Source organism: Natator depressus, chromosome 11, assembly GCF_965152275.1.
Source record: "Natator depressus isolate rNatDep1 chromosome 11, rNatDep2.hap1, whole genome shotgun sequence".
In the NCBI taxonomy this organism is placed as follows: domain Eukaryota; kingdom Metazoa; phylum Chordata; order Testudines; family Cheloniidae; genus Natator; species Natator depressus.
Window position 1 is genome coordinate 27430327 of NC_134244.1, and position 21060 is coordinate 27451386.

The 21060-nt window shown below is 42.5% G+C and overlaps 2 protein-coding genes and 1 long non-coding RNA gene across 7 annotated transcripts in view; 1 reads left to right on the forward strand and 2 right to left on the reverse strand.

Annotated features, from left to right (window-relative positions):
• On the reverse strand, nt 1-13371 carry RBM43 (RNA binding motif protein 43). Of its 2 annotated transcripts, none has more exons than XM_074967334.1 (4): nt 13164-13371; nt 5253-5451; nt 4686-4780; nt 1-4603 (listed from the first exon to the last, which is right to left on the reverse strand). In XM_074967334.1, exons 1-4 carry the CDS (start codon nt 13164-13166, stop codon nt 3848-3850), a joined length of 1053 nt encoding a protein of 350 aa, XP_074823435.1. In that variant the 5' UTR covers nt 13167-13371; the 3' UTR covers nt 1-3847. The 2 variants fall into 2 exon arrangements, with proteins under 2 accessions (XP_074823435.1, XP_074823434.1); XM_074967333.1 differs by having other exon boundaries at nt 13146-13370.
• Nucleotides 13347-21060, forward strand: part of LOC141995874 (uncharacterized) — a 27715-nt gene continuing 20001 nt past the window's right edge. For both annotated transcript variants that reach the window (XR_012641417.1, XR_012641418.1), the window contains exon 1: nt 13347-13471. This is a non-coding gene — a long non-coding RNA (uncharacterized LOC141995874). The remainder of the gene's footprint in view (nt 13472-21060) is intronic.
• NMI (N-myc and STAT interactor) overlaps nt 19310-21060 on the reverse strand; it is a 52610-nt gene continuing 50859 nt past the window's right edge. For all 3 annotated transcript variants that reach the window (XM_074967332.1, XM_074967331.1, XM_074967330.1), the window contains exon 10: nt 19310-20619. In XM_074967332.1, coding sequence (XP_074823433.1) covers nt 20419-20619 — 201 coding nt within the window. In that variant the 3' untranslated portion in view covers nt 19310-20418. The remainder of the gene's footprint in view (nt 20620-21060) is intronic.

A 21060-nucleotide genomic window follows, 5' to 3' on the forward strand; every position in this document is an offset into this window, starting at 1 on the left:
CAGAAAATATTTAACTAAACATTAAAATATTAACTAATTTTCTATTAGATTGTGGAGTTATTTCCTTGGCAATGTGGTAGAAACACCACTATTTGAAACATTTAAAACTGGACTGTAAAACACAGCCAGAAACAATCAGGCACTGGCAGGGGGGATGGCGGACAATATGATATGAAGGTCTTTTCCATCCCTAGTTTCTGTAATTAATTATTAGAGTGATTGGTTGCTTTTCAGTACAATTTTGAGGTTGCTTACATCTGTACAGGAAATTATTACTCCTCTCTTGTTCACAGGATTCACTGCTGAATGTTATGACTTGCTGTGGAAATATGTGTCATAGAATCATAGACTATCAGGGTTGGAAGGGACCTCAGGAGGTCAGTCCAACCCCCTGCTCAAAGCAGGACCAGTCCCCAACTAAATCATCCCAGCCAGGGCTTTGTCAAGCCTGACCTTAAAAACTTCTAAGGAAGGAGATTCCACCACCTCCCTAGGTAACGCATTCCAGTGTTTCACCACTCTCCCAGTGAAAAAGTTTTTCCTAATATCCAACCTAAACCTCCCCCACTGCAACTTGAGACCATTACTCCTTGTTCTGTCATCTGCTACCACTGAGAACAGTCTAGATCCATCCTCTTTGGAACCCCCTTTCAGGTAGTTGAAAGTAGGTATCAAATCCCCCCTCATTCTTCTCTTCCGCAGACTAAACAATCCCAGTTCCCTCAGCCTCTCCTCATAAGTCATGTGTTCCAGTCCCCTAATCATTTTTGTTGCCCTCCGCTGGACTCTTTCCAATTTTTCCACATCCTTCTTGTAGTGTGGAGCCCAAAACTGGACACAGTACTCCAGATGAGGCCTCACCAATGTCGAATAGAGGGGAACAATCACGTCCCTCGATCTGCTGGCAATGCCCCTACTTATACATCCCAAAATGCCATTGGCCTTCTTGGAAACAAGGGCACACTGTTGACTCATATCCAGCTTCTCGTCCACTGTAACCCCTAGGTCCTTTTCCGCAGAACTGCTGCCTAGCCATTCGGTCCCTAGTCTGTAGCAGTGCATGGAATTCTTCAGTCCTAAGTGCAGGACTCTGCACTTGTCCTTGTTGAACCTCATCAGATTTCTTTTGGCCCAATCCTCTAATTTGTCTAGGTCCCTCTGTATCCTATCCCTACCCTCCAGCGTATCTACCTCTCCTCCCAGTTTAGTGTTATCTGCGACCCTTGGGGCACTCCACTTGATACCGGTTGCCAACTAGACACGGAGCCATTGATCACTACCCGTTGAGCCTGACAATCTAGCCAACTTTCTATCCACCTTATAGTCCATTCATCCAGCCCATACTTCTTTAACTTGCTCGCAAGAATACTGTGGGAGACCGTGTCAAAAGCTTTGCTAAAGTCAAGGAACAACACGTCCACTGCTTTCCCCTCATCCACAGAGCCAGTTATCTTGTCACAGAAGGCAATTAGATTAGTCAGGCATGACTTGCCATTGGTGAATCCATGCTGACTGTTCCTGATCATTTTCCTCTCCTCTAACTGCTTCAGAATTGATTCCTTGAGGACCTGCTCCATGATTTTTCCAAAGACTGAGGTGAGGCTGACTGGCCTGTAGTTCCCAGGATCCTCCTTCTTCCCTTTTTTAAAGATGGGCACTACATTAGCCTTTTTCCAGTCGTCCGGGACCTCCCCTGATCGCCATGAGTTTTCAAAGATAATGGCCAATGGCTCTGCAATCACACCCACAACTCCTTTAGCACTCTCGGTTGCAGCGCATCCAGCCCCATGGACTTGTGCTCGTCCAGCTTTTCTAAATAGTCCCGAACCACTTCTTTCTCCACAGAGGGCTGGTCACCTCCTCCCCATGCTGTGCTGCCCAGTGCAGTGTCCATTTCACTGCATTGTCAATAACTGCGTAAGTAGAAGCAAAGCCAGGAGTCTAAATGCAGTGACCAACACTTTCATTCCAAAACTTAGAGATATTCAAATAACTGGTCTGATTGTAAGAGATGCTGAGCAGCTGCAGCTGCCCGTCAGTGAGAGTTCAATAGTCCTGTGAAAATAAGGCCAATTATCACTTATCTGTGCCTAATATGCATTTTGAATGTGGGAGGCTGGGTTAGCTGACTGAAAAAACAGGAAACGTTTCTACAAAATGACTACCAATCACTAAACTACATTTCTGGGGTCAGAGCTCATGCACCCTTCCCAGGTATAAGAGCTCCACCTTCTGGGTGTGTCTCTATCACAAGGACCTTCTCCTGCAACGAGAACACCAAAGGCAGGTAACAATGTTCCTGTTCTCTGTAGCTACCTGCTAGCACAAACAAATATACAGTATCCCCAGGTTCCTCTTTGACAATCAATACCTAGTTGGTTTATCCCTTATAGTATCTGAATGGCCTCTTATTTATTCCCTAAACGCTTAAAAATCCCTTCTTCCCCGCCCTCAATATACTCTCTGCCTCAAGTAAGGGGGATTGATTTAAAGCAAAGCAATTTAAACCACCAAGAAGGAAACCTTGATTTAAATAAGTGATTTTAATCTCTCTCTTTTTTTTTTTTTGCATTTGTACCTTAGTTATTTTCCTAAAGAAAGATTAATTCTTGTTGGTTGGAAACCATTAAAATATGTTTACTTGCAACTTGCAATTAGAGCCTTTACATTAAATTTGCTACTTCTTTTTGCTAACCAGGAGGATATACTGTATCTTTACACAGTGATTTAAGGAACTGTGTGGATTTTTCATCTTCCTCTGCAGCATGGGGCACAGGTCCCTTACAGGTTTAAACTACTGTAAATGGTGGATTCTCTGTAACTTGAAGGCTTTAAATCATGATTTGAGGACTTCAGTAACTCAGCCAGAGGTTATGGGTCTATTACAGGAGTGGGTAGGTGAGGTTCTGTGGCCTGCAATGTGCAAGAGGTCAGACTAGATGATCATGGTGGTACTTTCTGGCCTTAAAGTCTATGAGTCAATGAGCCTACCTAGCTTAACATACATTTATTCAGATTCCTAATTTGCACCATTTTTTGGTTACAAAATAGTGATTGGTGCATGTTTTTTATTTACTAGATTATGATTAATTTTTTACTTATAATTTCTGTCAAGATATATGTGGATGGAAATTAGAATTCAATTCATGCACAAAAACAGCATTTACTTTTTTTATTGGTTAAATAAAACTACTTTAAATTTGCTGCATATAGAAAGAAAAAAGTTTATCAAAACATGTTTTACATGTAAAACTAAGTGATTTATTAAACAAAAACTTGCATAAAAAGAGTGTATGTTAATACAGCCACAAGAGGCACTCATTTGTGATGCATAGAGACCATAAAACAGGGATGGTCCATTCACTACGAAAACTAACTTCTACGCACTTTAATTTCACCAGATGCACGAAGAGGACATTTGCTACTTGTTTGAAATTTAAGTTAGTATTTGGGACTTTTGTCTTGGTGTCCATGATTCCTGTGCTTTGAGAAGTGCCTGTGCACATATTGTAGGACTGTATCAGCTGTGATATAGAAGGGCCTGCATTTTCTTTTAATGATAGAGGAGCCACAGTGTGTGAAATGAGGCTCCTAATACTATTAGGATGCTGTGTGGAGTCAATGGCAAAACTCTAATGGGAGCAGGATTGGGCCCTAATTAATTGAAGTTTGCAAAGTGCTTTGAAATCCTCGGCTGGAAATTACAGAAGTGCAAAACATCCTTTATAAAAAGTCCCCAGTAATAGGGCTTCTATCAACGCCCTTGGGAGACTGTACTTTGGTGTAAGAGATGTCATTCTCAGGAAGTCCTAGCTCGTAGGCATCACCTACAGCACCTAAATGACTTCTACCTCCTGAATCTCTTTTGGAAGTGGCTTTTTACTGTTCTATTCACTTCTTGGGTAAATTCATATGTCTCAGAGGAACTTCCTATCACATCAATGTGAGTATCATAAGGAATAACCAGAACTTTGGGGAATCGGGATTTTATGCTCTCACATGCCTGTTTATATTTCTGCCTTTCAGGTCTGGTGTTGCCATCAAAAGAGAATCTTTCTTTACGTAATCTGCAGTGAAGTTTTGCAGACAAATCTTCAATTCCCTCTTTGGCCCTTTCTAATTCTCTAGAATCAGAACTTGCTCTGGCATTTTCTAGATATACTGTGGTAATCTCACCATCTGTGACTCCATGACTTACAACATTGTATTTTGCCAGACTTTCCTTGTATAAAAAATGTTTCATGTAGTAGTATATATCTGTGTCAAGGACAACCACTTGTTCTTTCCTGTTTACATTATGGACAAAAGTATTATTTGGCTCCACAAATAGTCCACACTTCTGGGTCCTGATGTTAGGTCTCTGATCTGGCTTTCTCTCTCCCCTCTTGCCCTTCCCTGAAAGGGAATTTGCTTTTAATAACAAATTGTCTTTTAGTGTCTTGATTGCTGGGAATGACCCTTGAACAGAAATTTGTCCATTGGATTGCAAAGGACTGAAGCTCAAGGCTGGGATAGTCTTCTTAAGCTCCTGCACCAGATCTTCCAAAATGTATTTATCTCCAAAAATGGACAAATCGAGAACAGATGAGACACAGGTGAAGACCTATACGTGTAAAATAAAAGCAATTAATAAGTGCACCACAGGCATGACCACACCATTAGGACGCTATGATGGAAGCACTTACGTGTTCGCTATAGAGAGATATTTTCAGAGGATAATACCTGCCCAGCCTCTTGTCCTCTAATCTGTGTTCATCTTTCTGGAGAACATTCTCTGTAACTGAGAAGAAAATTCAGACTCGCTTTGTTTTGCAAGAGGATGATAATGTTTTATTTCCTGTCTGATGGTTGGAATACTTCATACGTGTGTTTCTCTTGATGGTTTCCCTAGCAATTTCCCCATTGCTCAATATTCTTGCCTGATATTTTATGTATTTCTCAAAATTGTTCAGAGGAGAGAGAGAGAGCAGCCTGTCTCCTTAGAACATTAATTGGCAGAGATTTATTCCCCAAGGCTTGACTATAAAAATCTCATCTGCTATGCAAGTTACAGATTTATTCTTTTACTAGTCTTAAAAGACACAAATACTCTGCATGAAGCCTATTCACATTTTTGCCCTTAATAAACAGGAGGAAATCTTAAAATTTGGGATTAATATGAGGGCGTTCATGTGTAGTGTTTTAAGTTTAATGTTCTAAATTACATACTCTTATTTCTTGGGTACAATTATGTTATTTGTTAATATGAATACCTTCTTGATCTTCAAAGATTATGTATGCAACTCCTTTTATTGTTGTTGGATAAACTACATCCTTCACGTCTCCACCTCTATTCTTTGTCTTTTGGAAATGAATCATCAATATGTCAGCCATGACATCATCTTTCACAATGCCATCTGGAATACCAGAGACCACAACTGTTTTCCTAGAGTTGGCAGCTCGTCCTGGGGCCTGTGGACAGAGACACGACACATTGTAAATACAAGTTATAAGTGCAGTGACTTATGCCATTAGCTGTTCCCTCCCCAGAAGAGATTTCCCAGTACCTCTCTGATATCCACTCTGTCACACCATCCCTCCTGTACAGAGATCCATAATACACCTCTTTCCATTCCCGCAGCAGGAAGAATGCTGAATAAACTTTTGATTCTCTCTCATGGCACATTTCACCAAAGAACTCCAGGCTTAATTTTCCTTTACATTAAAGGTTTGTCTACATTACAGAAGCACAGCTACGGTGCTGCAGCTGTGCACTGTAGCGCTGTATTGTACAGGCTTCCTACATCAAAGGAAGGGAATTTTCCGACAGCGTACATAATCCACTTCTCAGAGAGATGGTAGGTAGGTCAACAGAAGAATTATGTTGTCTTAGCTGCATCTACAAGATGGGAGTGTTGGTCAACCTAACTATGTTGCACAGGGCATGATATTTTTCACAGTCCTGAGAGATGTAGCACAGTCAGTCTAAGTTTTAGGTGTAGACCAGGCCTAAGGCCTTTTTACACTAGTGGTGTAAATCACATCAACTTCAAATGCCAAAGCAGAGCAAGTGAAAAGCAGACTTTTAGACTTAAATGGCTTCTAAAATGAGCAGAATTTGGTGTATTAATAAGACTACTTTTGTTCTATTTTCTGATTCCAACATTGAGTGTGTGAACAGAGTTGGAAAGTACTACTGTGACCGGAGTCCAAGGGGGGCCATGCTGAGATTGCTCAGTCAGGGCAAAGTACAAAGAATGAGGCAGACAATCCCCAAAACCATTGGATATTTCTAATACTTAGATTCACCAAACCATCAACAAAATAACTTCTACAACACCTTACTGGTTACCCAGAAGCCAGAAATACAGTTCCCTTAAACAATCGAGCCTTGAGCTCCTACCCAGACAGCCAAGTCAAATATGACAAGGATTACTGAAAATCTGGTTCATCATATAAAAAGTTCTACCAATCCCAAAGTACCAGACACATTACTCACCAGGTCAATGAATATTCAGATCTTACCCACATAAAGGCTTACAGCCAATTCTTATTAACTAAACTAAAATTTATTAGGGAAAAAAAAAGTATTGGTTAAAAGATCATTATACAAACAGACTTGAATAAAATTCTTAGGTCATTTTCACAGTACAGATGGTGAGCTTTAGAGCTGCGAAGAGTTCTTTCAGAATAAGTTCCTTAGGTTACATTCCAACATCCAATATCAGGGTGATCCAAACTGGAACTGGAGACCTCAGTCTCGCGAATCAAACTTCCCATGACAAAGCTTAAGCAGATCTGAGTTACAGGATCAGGGCCCTAGAGGTCTTATAGTTCTCTGGCAGCCTCTTGATAGCAGGCATTCCTTGGATAAAGCATTGTGGATTTGCAGTAAAACCTTCTATTTCCTAAGCACCACCCATAATTAGCTACACAGATTGGCATCAGGCAACTGCCCATCTCCTGCCATTTATAGGTAGTTTACTACAAACTTCAAAGAGAAATGAAGAAAATGATACTACTACATTCACAGTTCATCTAAATGTTTTCTCCTTTCGATCTCTGAATTAACAGAATAGAACCATTTGGTTACACTGTCAATCTCTAACAATATATATGTCAACACACCAAAAAATACAATCATTATACACTAATATATCTCTAAAGGTTGAATTTGGGTCATTTAGCCTGCAAGTTGCTTAACCCTTTCTGGCTCAGTGTCACAACTACTATTTACTGTTCAGTAGAGAGAGGTTTTGTAACAGTTCAGTGATTTAAGGAGAAGTAAATAATTTAGTGTTTTGTCATGGAGCCATCTATAGGAATGAAGTGTCAATAATTTCTGAGTGGCTGTGAGCCAGGTCAATTTTTCTTGACATTCTTTACACTACTGTAAGAAGCTCTCTTCTGGATCTACACTGCAGAAGGTAGAGCCAGGGCTAGCATAGCCGTTACAAAGCCTGCAAAACATGCCACAGAATGATAATTTTTCACTGACATGGATTCACAGCTACGTGGACCACCAGTCTATTATTTCCAAAGGGAGTCAGAAGACAGATTCAATGACAGCGTAGCAGTGCACCCTGAAAGCTTTAATATGAGAAGACATGAGCCCTATTTTGATCAGGCTTCACATTTAAAGAGCTATAAGTTTTACTTATGAAATGGTGATTTTCTTCAGTATAAGCCAATTTGTTTTTTGTTCATCTTGATAACATCGTGGGGCAGATTTTTACCCCACTCTCAGACAGCACAATGGGACTGGAGACAGGCAACTCCCCAGCTAGAGGGAGTTCCCAGAAAGCAAACAGAAGCCAGAACTGGCACCTTCTACATAGCCTCTGGCACAGGATTGGGAAGGCGGGAAGGAGGCATGGCTAGAACACTCATCGGGCAGACAGTCCCTTAGGAGGCCTTACCAGCTGGCATGCTGAAGCAGCCCTGAGGATGCTCTAACCTGTGCCCAGTACTGTGGCAAAAAGAGGGTCAAGAAGCCATAACTGGCTCCTTCTCTACTATAAAGAGTCCGTAAAAGAACCTGGCCACTCCAGGTTACCACACAGATATGTGGTCTCACACACAGAAAAGTGTGGTTTAGTGGTATGACCATAAGAATGAGAGGAAATAACTCCCAAGTTCCAGGTCTGACACTGACCCCTTCTGTGTCCCCGGTTCCCCATCTGTACCATGCAGCTAGCAATACTGAATCATCTACCTCATAAGGAGATATGAGGATGAATTAATCTGATAATGTTTCTAAAGTGATATATAAGAGTTAAATAGTAGTGTTATTTTTCTTCAAACAAAGCAACACCATCAATAGATTTTGAATTTGTGCTTCTATAATGGTATACTGCTGCCAAGAGGAGGACTGAGGTGACGATGTTTAATTTTGATACTGGGGCATAAACGTTGATCCCATTAGTTTATATCTCTATTCTACACAATTTTAAAATGTTACTTTCACTGGAAAAAAAATATAGACCCCATTGTATCATAAGTTGAAAAAGTGAAATGAGTGAATAATAATGAGATACCACAGAGCAGGGGTCTCAAAGTCCCAGCCCGCAGGCCATCTGCGGCCCAAGAACCTCCCCACTGCGGCCTGCGGAGGAGAGACGCATGCAGTCATGCTGCTGGGGCAATGTCTGCTGCAGGCACCGCCCCCCACAGCTCCCATTGGCTGGGGGAGAGGGACAGAGATATCATCACTAGTTGCTGGGCACAGTCAACCATGGAGGCAGCATCATTAGTTGCCGGGCAGAGTCAGCCATAGAGGCAGCATCACTTTTTTCCACAATGAATATAAACAAGTCAAAATACCGCACACAACTATCTGATGCACACCTTGCTGCAATCCTGAAGGTTTCAACTGCTCACTCACGAAGGCCAAACATCAACAAACTGGCAGAACTAAAGCATTACCAGGTGTCTCGCAAGCACTAAAAACTCTCTGGCTGGCGAAAAATTGTATGAAGTTGTATGACAGTTTTATTATTCCTAAGAAATTTGAAATAAAAAATACAATATAGACATTTTCTTTTCTGAACACCATCTTCAGTGACATTATTGGCCCTCTGGGAGGATTTGAGGATTGGCACTGGCCCTAAGGCAAATTGAGTTTGAGACCCCTGCCATAGAGAATATTAATACTTTGATATTATACATTTTTTCAATACAGGAATTAATTTCAAAAGACAATATTTAAGTAAGAAGCTATTTCAATTATAGATGCTGCATCTTTTAATGCATTTATGTTTTTTGAGAAGGTATCCAAGACAAAGATGCTCTCATTGTTTGTAATGCATGTTGGAACAGTACATCGAAAGAATGCTGTCTGGTTGCATGAACAGAAAAGAAAAGAAAAGAATAGTGTCACAAAATTCTAATATCTTGCTTTTACATAAATGCCAAATTACAGAAGAAGAATCAATGGACAATAAAGGCCAGGTTCACTGCTGATATAAGTTACTGCAGTTCCACTGGAGTTGTGCCAACTTATACTAGCAAAGAATTTGGCCCTGAATGTCAAGAGAAAGCTGAGACTTGCATTTGCAAGACTGAAACTGTTAATCCTTTGATATTCATCAAATAATCTGAATGATATAATGTGATGGGCTAAACTAGGCCCAGAGGACCCCTGCTGGAGGCCTCAGAGTCCTGCCACACCATCCCAGGAAAAGAGCAAAAGAGGTGTCCTCCAAGCAGCCTAGAGTGGCTGCAGAGGAAGAAGCCAATCAGAAAGGCTGCAGGGAGCAGCCAATCAGGGCCCAGGAAGGCCATATAAAAAGAGCTGTAGAGCTAGAGACAGTTCTTTGCTGGAGCTCCTGGCTGGCCAAAGAGAACTGCAGTACTATGTACAGCTCAGTGCTAGCAGGGACCAGGGGAATGAGAGAGAGCTCCTGGTTGGCTGCTGGGCCTGAACACAGATGAGCCCTGAGATAAGGGTGAAGCTTTTGTGGTGGCTGGGGCTGTGGGGAAGTGGTCCACGAATTGAAGGCAGTTAGTTAAAGGGACATGGTTGTGCATGACTGCTACTCTTAGGGGCCTTGGGCTGGGACCCTCTCCACCCCCCACTGGGGACCTGGCCTACAATTGGGCAGTGGTAAACGCCCCCTAAAGGGGATCTGAACGACTGAGAAGCCCAACTGGAAAGCTTGGGCTTGAACAGACCAAGATGACAAAGCCATTGCCTCCAGAGAGGAAGCCCTCGGGGTGTGGCCTGATACCAGGCTGGGACTGTCTAAAGATCACAGACACACCTAAGCAGAGGGGGCACTTGTGAGAGGCGGGTGCTACGCTGTTACACACAGATTTAAGCCTTGATTTTGCAACTGGATCTACAAGTGTAGACTCCTATGTTCCAGTGGGATCCCATGTAAGTCAATGGTGCTGCACACAGATGCATGGATTCTTCCAAATGGATTCTATTGCAGTCATTAGTCATTTAGCTGATGGAATATTAACACAGTAAAATAACAGTTTATTGTAGCATTAGCTTGTTGCACTCTACTTATTGCATCTTACTGCTTCCCTGCCCGTCTTTGACCTGACAAGTCGTCAGTGTGTCCTTCTTAACAGATTCCGGAATGGGCAAGGCCTTTGTGCAGCCAATCAGCAGCGTTGGGGTCTTCAAGACAATCCAAGCTGCGGTGCAGATCAAACAATGATACACATTGTTGAGGACTGCCTGCTAGCCAAATTAGTGGTGGTGTTCCAAGAGCTCCACTTGGCCACTAAGAATGCTATTGCTTTGCTATGTGAACGCTAAATAAATAAATTGCACTCTGCTCGTCTTGAGAACAGACTTTCACTTTTTGTCAACCAGAGAGCTCATGCACAGAAATACATGTTTTAAACTGACACTGATTGTATGAACAAGCTTCTTTCTGGCTGGCTGAAGTATATATAGGGTTACCTGGTTTTGACCTGAGTGGTTAACCAAAGTTGCGGCCCTGAAGTTTGTTTCTTCTAGAAGGAAAAATTGATGATGGATTCAGGTATCTCTAATGCAATCCTGTTTGTTTACAATAACATGTACAAACCCTGTTTCTCTGAATAGAGCAGGAATCAAGCAGCAGGAGACAATTTCTTTGCTCACAGTCCCAACTCTCTTTTAGCCAGCACTTGGCCCAAAAGCTCACTCTTTCTTAGCTTTTTTCCCTCAGGATAGTGCTAACAGTTCTCCTGTGGCTGGTCCCTTGCTGCCTTCTCTGTGTTTCTCTCATGACAGATCCCCCCCTCCCCCCACACACACATACAATTCCACCAATCAACGTCCTAGCCGCTGTGACAGGTGTTTGCTGTACCCGTCCCTAGTAGGGTTACCACCTTTGAAATGAAGAAAAAAAAAAAAGGCACCTCAGCTCCAAGGCAAGCCCACTGCAACCCCAAACAGAAGGCAACTCCACAACCCTGCCCCCCCCTTCAACAGCCACTTACAGTATTTAAAGAGAACACATTTAGATAAGACTGATAACACTGCATGTCTCCTCACTCTTGAATGACTCAAACCCTCTTTCTCATACACACAGGCGGTGCGCTCGCATGTTGGTGGACAGACAGTTGCTATGTTTTCAACAGTTTTGATCTGTTATTTAAACTGTGGAAGTGGGAACCCTGCAGCCTCTTTAGTTGGACACAAACTTTTATCCCATGATGATAATAGGTTTCAGAGTAGCAGCCGTGTTAGTCTGTATCCGCAAAAAGAAAAGGAGGACTTGTGGCACCTTAGCGACGAACAAATTTATTTGAGCATAAGCTTTCGTGAGCTATAGCTCACTTCATCAGATGCATTCAGTGGAAAATAAATGCATCCGATGAAGTGAGCTGTAGCTCACGAAAGCTTATGCTCTAATAAATTTGTTAGGCTCTAAGGTGCAACAGGTCCTCCTTTTCTTTTTGTGATGATAATGCAAATCTTTAGACCACATTAAAAAAAGCTCTGGCATAATTAATTATTTTTCTGGCAAATCTTTTTTTTTTTTTAAACAGCCAGGCCTGTCAAATACCGGCCACGTGATAACCCTAGCCCCCAGGGAAACCTGCTGAACTATACAGTTCAGCTTTAACTCAAGTTTTGTCATGTGCTTGTGTGTTGGGTTATTTTAGCCACCTAGTTACACAAAAAGAAAAGAAGTACTTGTGGCACCTTAGAGACTAACCAATTTATTTGAGCATAAGCTTTCGTGAGCTACAGCTCACTAGCTCACGAAAGCTTATGCTCAAATAAATTGGTTAGTCTCTAAGGTGCCACAAGTACTCCTTTTCTTTTTGCGAATACAGACTAACAAGGCTGTTACTCTGAAACCTGTCATTATGCTAGTTACACAGAGGGACTTAATGGCTTCTTTACATTTAGCCTGAATGAAAGAGGGCTCTTACACCCACTAACTTCGAAAAGGTTTAATACAACCCACAATGACCGTTTACTTTGGCTAAGGAATAATAGCTAGCCAGCACTTTGGTTAGTACACATTTTCAATGTGTTTCCTTAAATTACAAATAACTTGCTAGAGAATGACTGTTATTTAACCGGGCCTGGAGCAATTTCATTTGCTGTTATCAATTCAAACCACACAATTACTGTTTCAGCATATAAAACAGAGGAATATTGTTCCTGTGCCCGGTTGCAGAGGCAGGTAGGGACAAGGGGGAATTAGCCAGGAAAAATAATACAGCCCCTCCCCCTCCGAGGCCCTATTGCAACTGCACTGCCCAGCAGCTGGGCTAGGGGCAGCCAGAGCCAGTGCAGGCTACCGAGGCACGGGGCTTCTGCATGGATGGCCCTGACCTCCTGCAGCTCCTCCACGAACAGCAAGTTTTGGGGGGCAGGCCCGTGAGAAGCAAACCCTGCTCCTGCCCTGGCACGGTGTGGGGGGATTTCTCGGGGTGAATCCCCTTTGAGATTTCTCTTGCCCAGAACAGCGTCACGCGGACTGTAGGGCAGGCTGAGCCGAATTTGACCCACGATGTTTTCCACGCGCTACAAGAACGGCCGGGCCGTTCCGCGGGTTCAGCCTCTTGCGAACCGTGCAGCGGGGCGCTCGGTACGAATGCATCACGCAACCCACCGCGTCCAAAGCCCCGCTACCCTCAATTCGAGCCCGAAGTCCTGCCGGGCCAGCTCGGAGCCCCTCTGCTGCACGCGGTAAAAAGAAACACACCCAGTGCGAGCCACTTGCCATGACTGCACCGCTGGCCGCCTGGCCCCGACCGTGCAACAGCCCGATGCAGCTTTACTTTCACTTCTTAGTTCGGTTTCCCCGACAGCCTTGGCATTCATCAGCCCGTCTCGGCGCGATGCTTGCTGGGGACTGTAGTACCCTGCGCCCCTTATCGGGGGAGAACAGTGCGCTGTAAAAGGGGACCGTCAACTACACGTCCCAGCTGACAGCTCTCCCCGGGCAGGCGGCCGCTTCTGTTGAGACGCTGAGGAGCGACGCCCGCTTCTGTCGCTTGACATCCGTGGATTGGCACAGCCGAGATACAGGTGACCCTTAACCCCAAGGAGAAACTAAAGGGGTTTGCGACACAGAGATTGGGTTTTAACTCCGGTGTCTGTGCCCGGTTTTCATGTTGATTTGTATGGTTTGTTTATAACTAAAAAGAGGAAGCATACAATCAGGTACTGATAGGAGCTGGTGTCTTACCAGGTACTGGTACAGCTGCAGGGTATAGCTGATACAGCATCGGCCTGGCCTGCGGCACACCATGCGGTCATCTAAGGTGCCCTGAGGTGTGAAACTGTCACAGGCCGTCCTACGCGCGTTTTTGCTTATCTAGATCGATCTATCCACAAATAAACCTATGAAACTAAAATCAGGATGCTAAGTAGGAGGGGGAGGCGATAGGGAGGGAGGGAGTGGGATGAGGATGGGCACAGGGAAGAGGCGGGAAGGAGTAATCCAAGGATGAATGCGGTGACATAAGGAGGCAAGGCAGGCATGTTAAACCAATTGGGCATAAAATAATGTATAAATCAAGTGAGAGTGAACTGAATGCTATGGCAGAGATACAGACTGTGGGTATTGTTCATCTGTCATGTGGAAGTGCAGGAAGCCAGAAGTACTCTGACGTCCAATGGGTGGGCATGTAATGGCATTTTGTTGTCACTTTTGTAGGGGCAAGAAAAAGAAAGTGGTGAATGAGGCCCCTTGAGTCCCCAGTGAGGATTGTCAGTGCTATCTTAGAGCTAGTAGGATGTGCTTTTCAGGCAGTTTTATCCTTTGCCTTGTCTGGGTGCTTACTAGACGTAAATTATGCAAGTAGCAATGACTCTTTTTAAGACTTGATTTAAAATTGTCTTTTTTTCTCCTAAAATGTGAACTTGAAGGAAATTAAAATGAAGACTCTGCGATGAGTTATTGCATCCCCACACCTTTCCTTCTTCCTTGGCATGGTCTGCTGCAGCTTCTTAGAATGGAATCTTCAGCGCTCAGGGCTTGTCTACATGGGGAAATAGCCCGGAATAGCAATTCCTCAACAGCTATTCTGCATGAGCTCCCTGTGTGGACACTCCTGTTCTACACTAATAATACCTTTGTGCAGTTTAGCTTAATCCACTTATTTGGGTTTTAAATTCACATCCTAGCTTATTTTTCAGACAAGCCCATAGACACTCTAGTGATGGGTGCTATGGTAAAGCTTCACATGGAGAGATATTAAGTGCTTCCAAAGTGGCAAGACGTTTGGCAGTCACACATCAGATTTCTTGTAGATGATTCCTCCTCCCAGCTCGTTTGCAGTGCAGAATGGTAAAACAATTTTCTAAAGAAATAATTAGACTACTTCATAGCTCTTATATAATGCTTTTCATCCATAGCTCTCAAAGCCCTCTTACAATAACTGTCCTCATTTTATAGTTATTTTTGATTTGTGATATCAATTATCTAGTTCTGCTGTGGTTTTCTTTTTTAAATTAAAGGAAAGCAATATATATATATATATATATGGGTTCTATTTTTATGGCATGGATGACACAGAAACAGGAAGGTTAGGGTGCCCTCTCCTGTTCAGTTTTCTTCTCAGTTTTGCTGCAATAAAATAAAAAGGGTAACAAGCAATAGTGTTAGATTTTACATTGGAGCAACTTTAGTTCCATAACATTGTACTGAGGTTATAAACATGGAGTGTCATGTATATATGGATGCATAAATAGACCACAACTGAAAGGGAGCCACTTCAGAACGGACAGCTGGCAATCTACTAGCAAACAGCATTACTGTGAGGAATGTGGCAAATCTGACAGGTGCCATGGGAACCTTAGTGTTCATGTACAGCGGTGGGATCAAGGTTTGAAGGTATTGTTACCCCTTTTGACCAGAGCAGATAGCCAGTTTGGGGGGTCATGGGTTGTTCCCATTAGGAGAAACTGATGATGGAGTCAGGTATTTCTGTTTATTTACAAGAAACACACAAATTCTTGTTTCCCTGAACACAGAAGGACGTGGTTTCTTTCCTCACAATTCCAAGCTCCTTTCTATCCACTTAGCCCCAAGCTCTCTGTCAGCTCTTTCTCACTGAGCTTTTTCTCAGGATCAAGGTCACAGTGCTTCTCTGCATCTGGTGCTTCCTTGCTGCCTTCTTGGTGTGCTGTAATGTTTCTACAGGCTGTGTCTCCACACACAGTTCGAACTGAGCAAGCAATACCCACCCAAACCCCTGCTTTCAGGAGGCCATTTTCTCACTGGTCCTGCATGGCATGGCCTGTGTTTGGAAAGCAACTCTATTATTTCAACATTTTATTCCACAAAGGAGCTTGTGTTTCTTATCTTTATTTTTATGGTTACATCCACTAGCTTCAACAAGGTTTAACCCAAAGCCTAGCATCACAGTATCATCCAAAACCACCCACCCAGAGAGATAGAGTGCATGAGTGTAAACTGAGGGAACTACCCTGTCAAATCTGCATTAATCCTGTTGGAAATTGGGATCTGAACTTCTGATTGTGTAGGGTGTCTTGTAATTTCAAAGCCGAAGTTTAGAACATGGTGTCGGCTGCATCCTAGCAACATAGTGAAGAAATATAGGAATTTTTAAACTTCCACTGGAGAATAACAATTTCATGAGATCATAAGTGGATAGGAAGAGTGTGCAGCCATTCTGTGGCTACCTAATCTTATCTAATTATTATTACAGACATTTATAAGATGGCCATCACTGTATTACTTAGTCCCCATCACATCATTTAGATTGTCTCCAGAAACTAAATATATGTTCTGTTTCTGACCCCTCTCAGTGATGACACCACCTTTCCTAAATGGATCAGAAAAGGAATCTTCTCAGCAAGAATGCTCCTTGCCAATGGAATTCAAACATTTGCAGCTAATAAGGACTGAACTAGCACTACCTACAACATATTCCTAGATACCACTGTAGGATTGGTGGGAAACCCTTTCCATTAAATTGTTCTCTAATTTCTCCCATTGGTATCAATGGCACAGAAGAAAGCTGTTAATTTATTCCTGCTGCATTAGCTTCCTATGAGCTGAACCATGGCTGGCCCCGGTATAGGTAAGCAAGAAGGCAAAAGTGTTAGGAGCCTCCCCACTCTGACCCATTGGGCCCTAGTGCATGGCCAGGTCAAACGGTGGTTTTGGAATGCAGGCTTTGCTCCCCGCTAAAGCCCCCATTGCTGGCAGCTGCTTGAAAGAGCTCAGGTTGATGGAGTGAAGTGCATGCAACGCACTCCCCTCCAGTGAGGAACTACCATTCTAGCATGTGTTTCCTAGGAGGAATTTTGTTTGTGTGGCCTGTCTAGTGTATTTCTGCCTAGAGAAGAAAGCTTCTAACTCTTCTTCTCCATCTTAAATATTCTGACATATAATGAGGACATTTAGGAACAAGGATTTATTACTGATGTTTTCTAAGGCTGTATTTAATTTATTATTTGACCATTATTTAATATTATGGGTGGTAATAGCACCTAATTGAAAGAAATATCAAAAATGACTGTTTCTGAAAAAGGTCTTATTTTTTGTTTGAAACTGATCTCCCGTTGTCTTTATATAAAATCACTACTTAACACTTTTAAACTGGATAATCAATAGACTGAGAAATTCACAAATAGTACCTGGTTCTTAAGATGTATTACTTAAAAACTCTTCTTGATTTTACTTTGTTACTTTTATCTGCACCTTTTCACTAGTCCTGCCATGTTTAAACTTTTGTCAGAATTTCCACTGAAACCTTCATTCTTCAGGTTTTACATCTCAATGCTTTTCAGTGATAGGGTTTATGTTGTTGATCTTCATGCACTTTTTTTTCTCTGTGCAGTTTAGAGCATCTCCTCAAAATATCAAGACATTTTTAAAGCTAATTGCTAAGTACACAATTCTCCCATAGTTTCACATGCCTTTGTTTATTATGCATTTTATGTTGGTTATTTAGTGTAATCAATGTAAACTTTTTCCACACATCAAACAGAGGAGACTTTTCCTTTCTTTGTTCTAAGCAGAAGGAAAACAAAACCAACTTTGACAGTACTTGATTTTTTGTTTTCTATATACAGCCATGTATTTTGTTGTTCATTTGTTAAGGCTGTGTAATCTAAATCTGACTTTTTGTATATTATAGCTACAATCAATGTCTGATGTATATTTTCCAATGTCTTCCTACAGGGTATAATACAAAATCCCTTTTGTACAGTAAGGGCTTTTATATAATGAAAATAAATGATATTCACATGAACCCCTCCCTCCGTGTTAAGTGACATTAGAGGTTTTCTGCTGCCACATGACAGACTGCCAAATTATTCCAGCCCCACAAGGGTGGAGAAGGAAAAAGAGAGAGAGGCAATAAATCCCCCCTTGGGAAGAGAGGACACTCCCTCCCTTTGCAAGCCCAATTCAGTTCAAAGAACTTTTAATATAATTTAAGATGTGAATGAAGACAATAAATTCTGCCTTTTGTCCCTGATTCAAGGGCTATGAATGAAATCTGTGCTGCCTTCCATATGCCCCTTTTCCAATTGGCCATCTCCATCCATTTACTGCTGCCCTCAGAAAGAGGGCTGTGGCCATGATCACACAAAATAAAATCCTCAGACAAGGCAATCATAACCAGATGGTTGCTCCAGTATGGTTACAAAATAATAATCTGTTATACATAGTTTTAAGAGCCACCTGAGTTCTTAGCTAGTATCTGTATGTGTTTAAATTAGACAAAATAATGGGTATAACTGAAGAATAGTGTAACTGTAGATACAAATAGTTAAGAAAAAGACCTCTCATAAATAATACATCCTTCCTAGAGAGAGACCTCATATTAACTCACTAAAGAGTTCGGTAGGTGTTGGATCAGGCCCCAGAAGAGGTATCAACATTCCAACAGCAGTGCAGATTATACTCCTGGGGGAATTCTGTGCCAAAAAATTAAAAATTCTGCACACAATATTTTAAAATTCTGCAAAATTCTTCATATTTTATTTGTCAAAATAATACAATATAATGCCAGTTTCAATTATTTTGGTAATTTATTTCAAAATATGTCAGTAAGAATGTCTGTAACAATACAGACCAAAAGAATAAAGATTCTGGTAATTATTTTTTTTTATAAACAGATTCCTTACTAGGCATATTAATACAGAACTCTGAGTAATTCATTTAAATTACAATACAGAACTGTGTTTCCTGCACCTGTCAGAAGCAGTGCAAAAGCTCTGGAGTTTCAGGAGTAACAGAGGAGCTGAGGGAGCGGGAAGGAGCCTGGAGTGAACCTGAAGGGTTGTTGGGTGTGGGTGGGAGAAGTTTTTTGTTTTTTTGGGGGGGTGGAGAGGGCAGGATTGTTAGGAAGCCTCCCCCATGCAGACCCTGGCTGATCACAAGCCTCTCCCATTCAATCAGGCACATCTGTCCCTGTCCTCGCATCCCTCCATCCCGATGGGTCCCTGCAGCCCCCGTCCCCATGTGGCTATGCACCCCCACTCCCATTCAACCCCTGGGTCAATGCTATCACCCCCCTAGCTCCACAGCCCACTAGCCCCCCCATCTGTCCTCCCCACTAGCCATTCTGAACCCGTCTGTGATCCCCCAGCAGCCCCATGTGCCCCACTCTGTCCTAACCTGGCTCCACGGGCCAGGTGCTGTGATGAACTTCTACTCCTGGGGGAATTCTGTGCCACTGCACGTGCACAGAATTTTTTTTCCCCCACAAAAAATACATTCCGCCCAGAAGTGCTTCAGTTCTGCCTTTTGTCCACCAGAGGCCGCTGTGGCACCAGAACAGTCTGCTGCATTCATGCTGTTGGCTGTTCTGGTGCCACAGTGGCCTCTGGTGAGAAAAAGGCAGAACTGCAGCACTTTTGGGATAGAAAGTATTTTCTGTGGGGGAAAAATAAAATTCTGTGGGACACATGAATTCTGAGCATGTGCAGTGGCCCAGAATTCCCCCAGGAGTAAGATTACCTCCATGCCATTTGCTACCAGCTCTGAGCTGTTCCTTAAAGGCACAACTTAGCCCATCAGATGTCAACTGATGAGTACACTGGTGCCATTTTTGAACACTCCCCTTTTTGATCATAAGCACATTTGAAAAACTACATATCACTTTCTTCATTATGGACATTCCATAGCTAATTTGATTATAGAGTCCTATAAAGTTACAGAATAATTATCAGTTGCTTGTATTATGGCAGCACCAAAGGATCTGATCAGGACTGGAGTCCTATTGGGCTATACACTGTATGAAGGAGAGACACTTTAAATTACTTTTGAGCAGTGATGTAAAGCTTTCCTAACAAAAACCTCAACTAGGAAAAATCTATCAAGTTTTGGGTTTTGTTATTCATGCAAAACTCACATCTGATTTGCAGAAAGCAACCTTGATCAAGTTTCAGGTGCTGGTGAGGGATTAAGGGGTTTGGTGGACCCACATACATTAAGCAAACTCTAAGGTTTCAGATGAGTTTTGCACGGAGATCTCGGCTTTGTGTAATATTTATTGCTGAACTTTACAAGGAACCTCTAGAAGCCAGAACCAGTGAGTTTCACATAGCTGTGCTCTCGAGACCATAACGGTATGTCTACACAGCAGTTAAATACGAGAGGCTAGGCTGGGTCAGCTGACTCAGGTTGTGGGGCTTTAAAATTGCAGTGTACATGTTCAGGCTCTGGGACTGTCCCACCTTGCGGGGTCCCGGAGCCTGGGCTCCAGCCTGAGCCTGAACATCTACATCGCAGTTTTACAGCCCTGCAGCCCAAGCCCCCTGAGTTTGAGTCAGCTGATCCAGGCCAGCAGCAGGTGTTTAACGGCTGTGTAGACATACTCTAAGAGTCTTGTCATCATGCAGGTGAAAGGAAGGAAAGGCAGGCAGTTCTTCTTTTCAAGTGTAAATTTTGAAGATTAAAAAGCACAGATATTAAAAAGACTAAAAGTCTGCAACATTTTTCCATTATACTGTGTCACACTGGGCAAAGTGAAAGCCCCAGCGGTAAAGCTTCATGCCACATTCTCAGTATCTTCCTCAAAATAGGCTAGTTTGGTTCCTGTTGCTACATATTTGATGTTCTCGATTTCCCCGCCGTCATTGCTAGGCTTCTGAAAATGAATTTCTATCATATCCTGCATGCTCTCCTCATCCTCCTCAACCTCTTGAATTTCTGACAGCAGTATGGTCTTCTTGGAAATCCCAGAAAATATCTGGTAAGGAGGAAAACACACACTGTATGTTCAGTTTCAGGAACCGGTAGGTTGCACAGTTAAAATGTCAGTGCGAAGATATCACTACAAGCTTGCCTTTCATTTTAGGATTTCTACTATGGTGTTGGTCTACTACTGAAATCACTGGGAGGTTTGAATTCTATAGAGTCAGGCTACTGACTTCAGTAAAAGCAGGATCTGGCCTCTTTAGCTCATGTGTCCTAAACTCTTCACTGAAACATAGTGAGCCAGATTCTCAACTGATGTAAATCAACATTGCTCCATTTAAGTCAATGCAGATACACCAGTTTACACCAGACATGGGATCTGATTCCTTATTAACTTCAAAATATATCATTTCTTGCAACCTGGAAAGCACATTTTTAACTGAGATGGTGTATGTCTGCATGTGTCTATCTACACTGTAAGAACCACCATGCA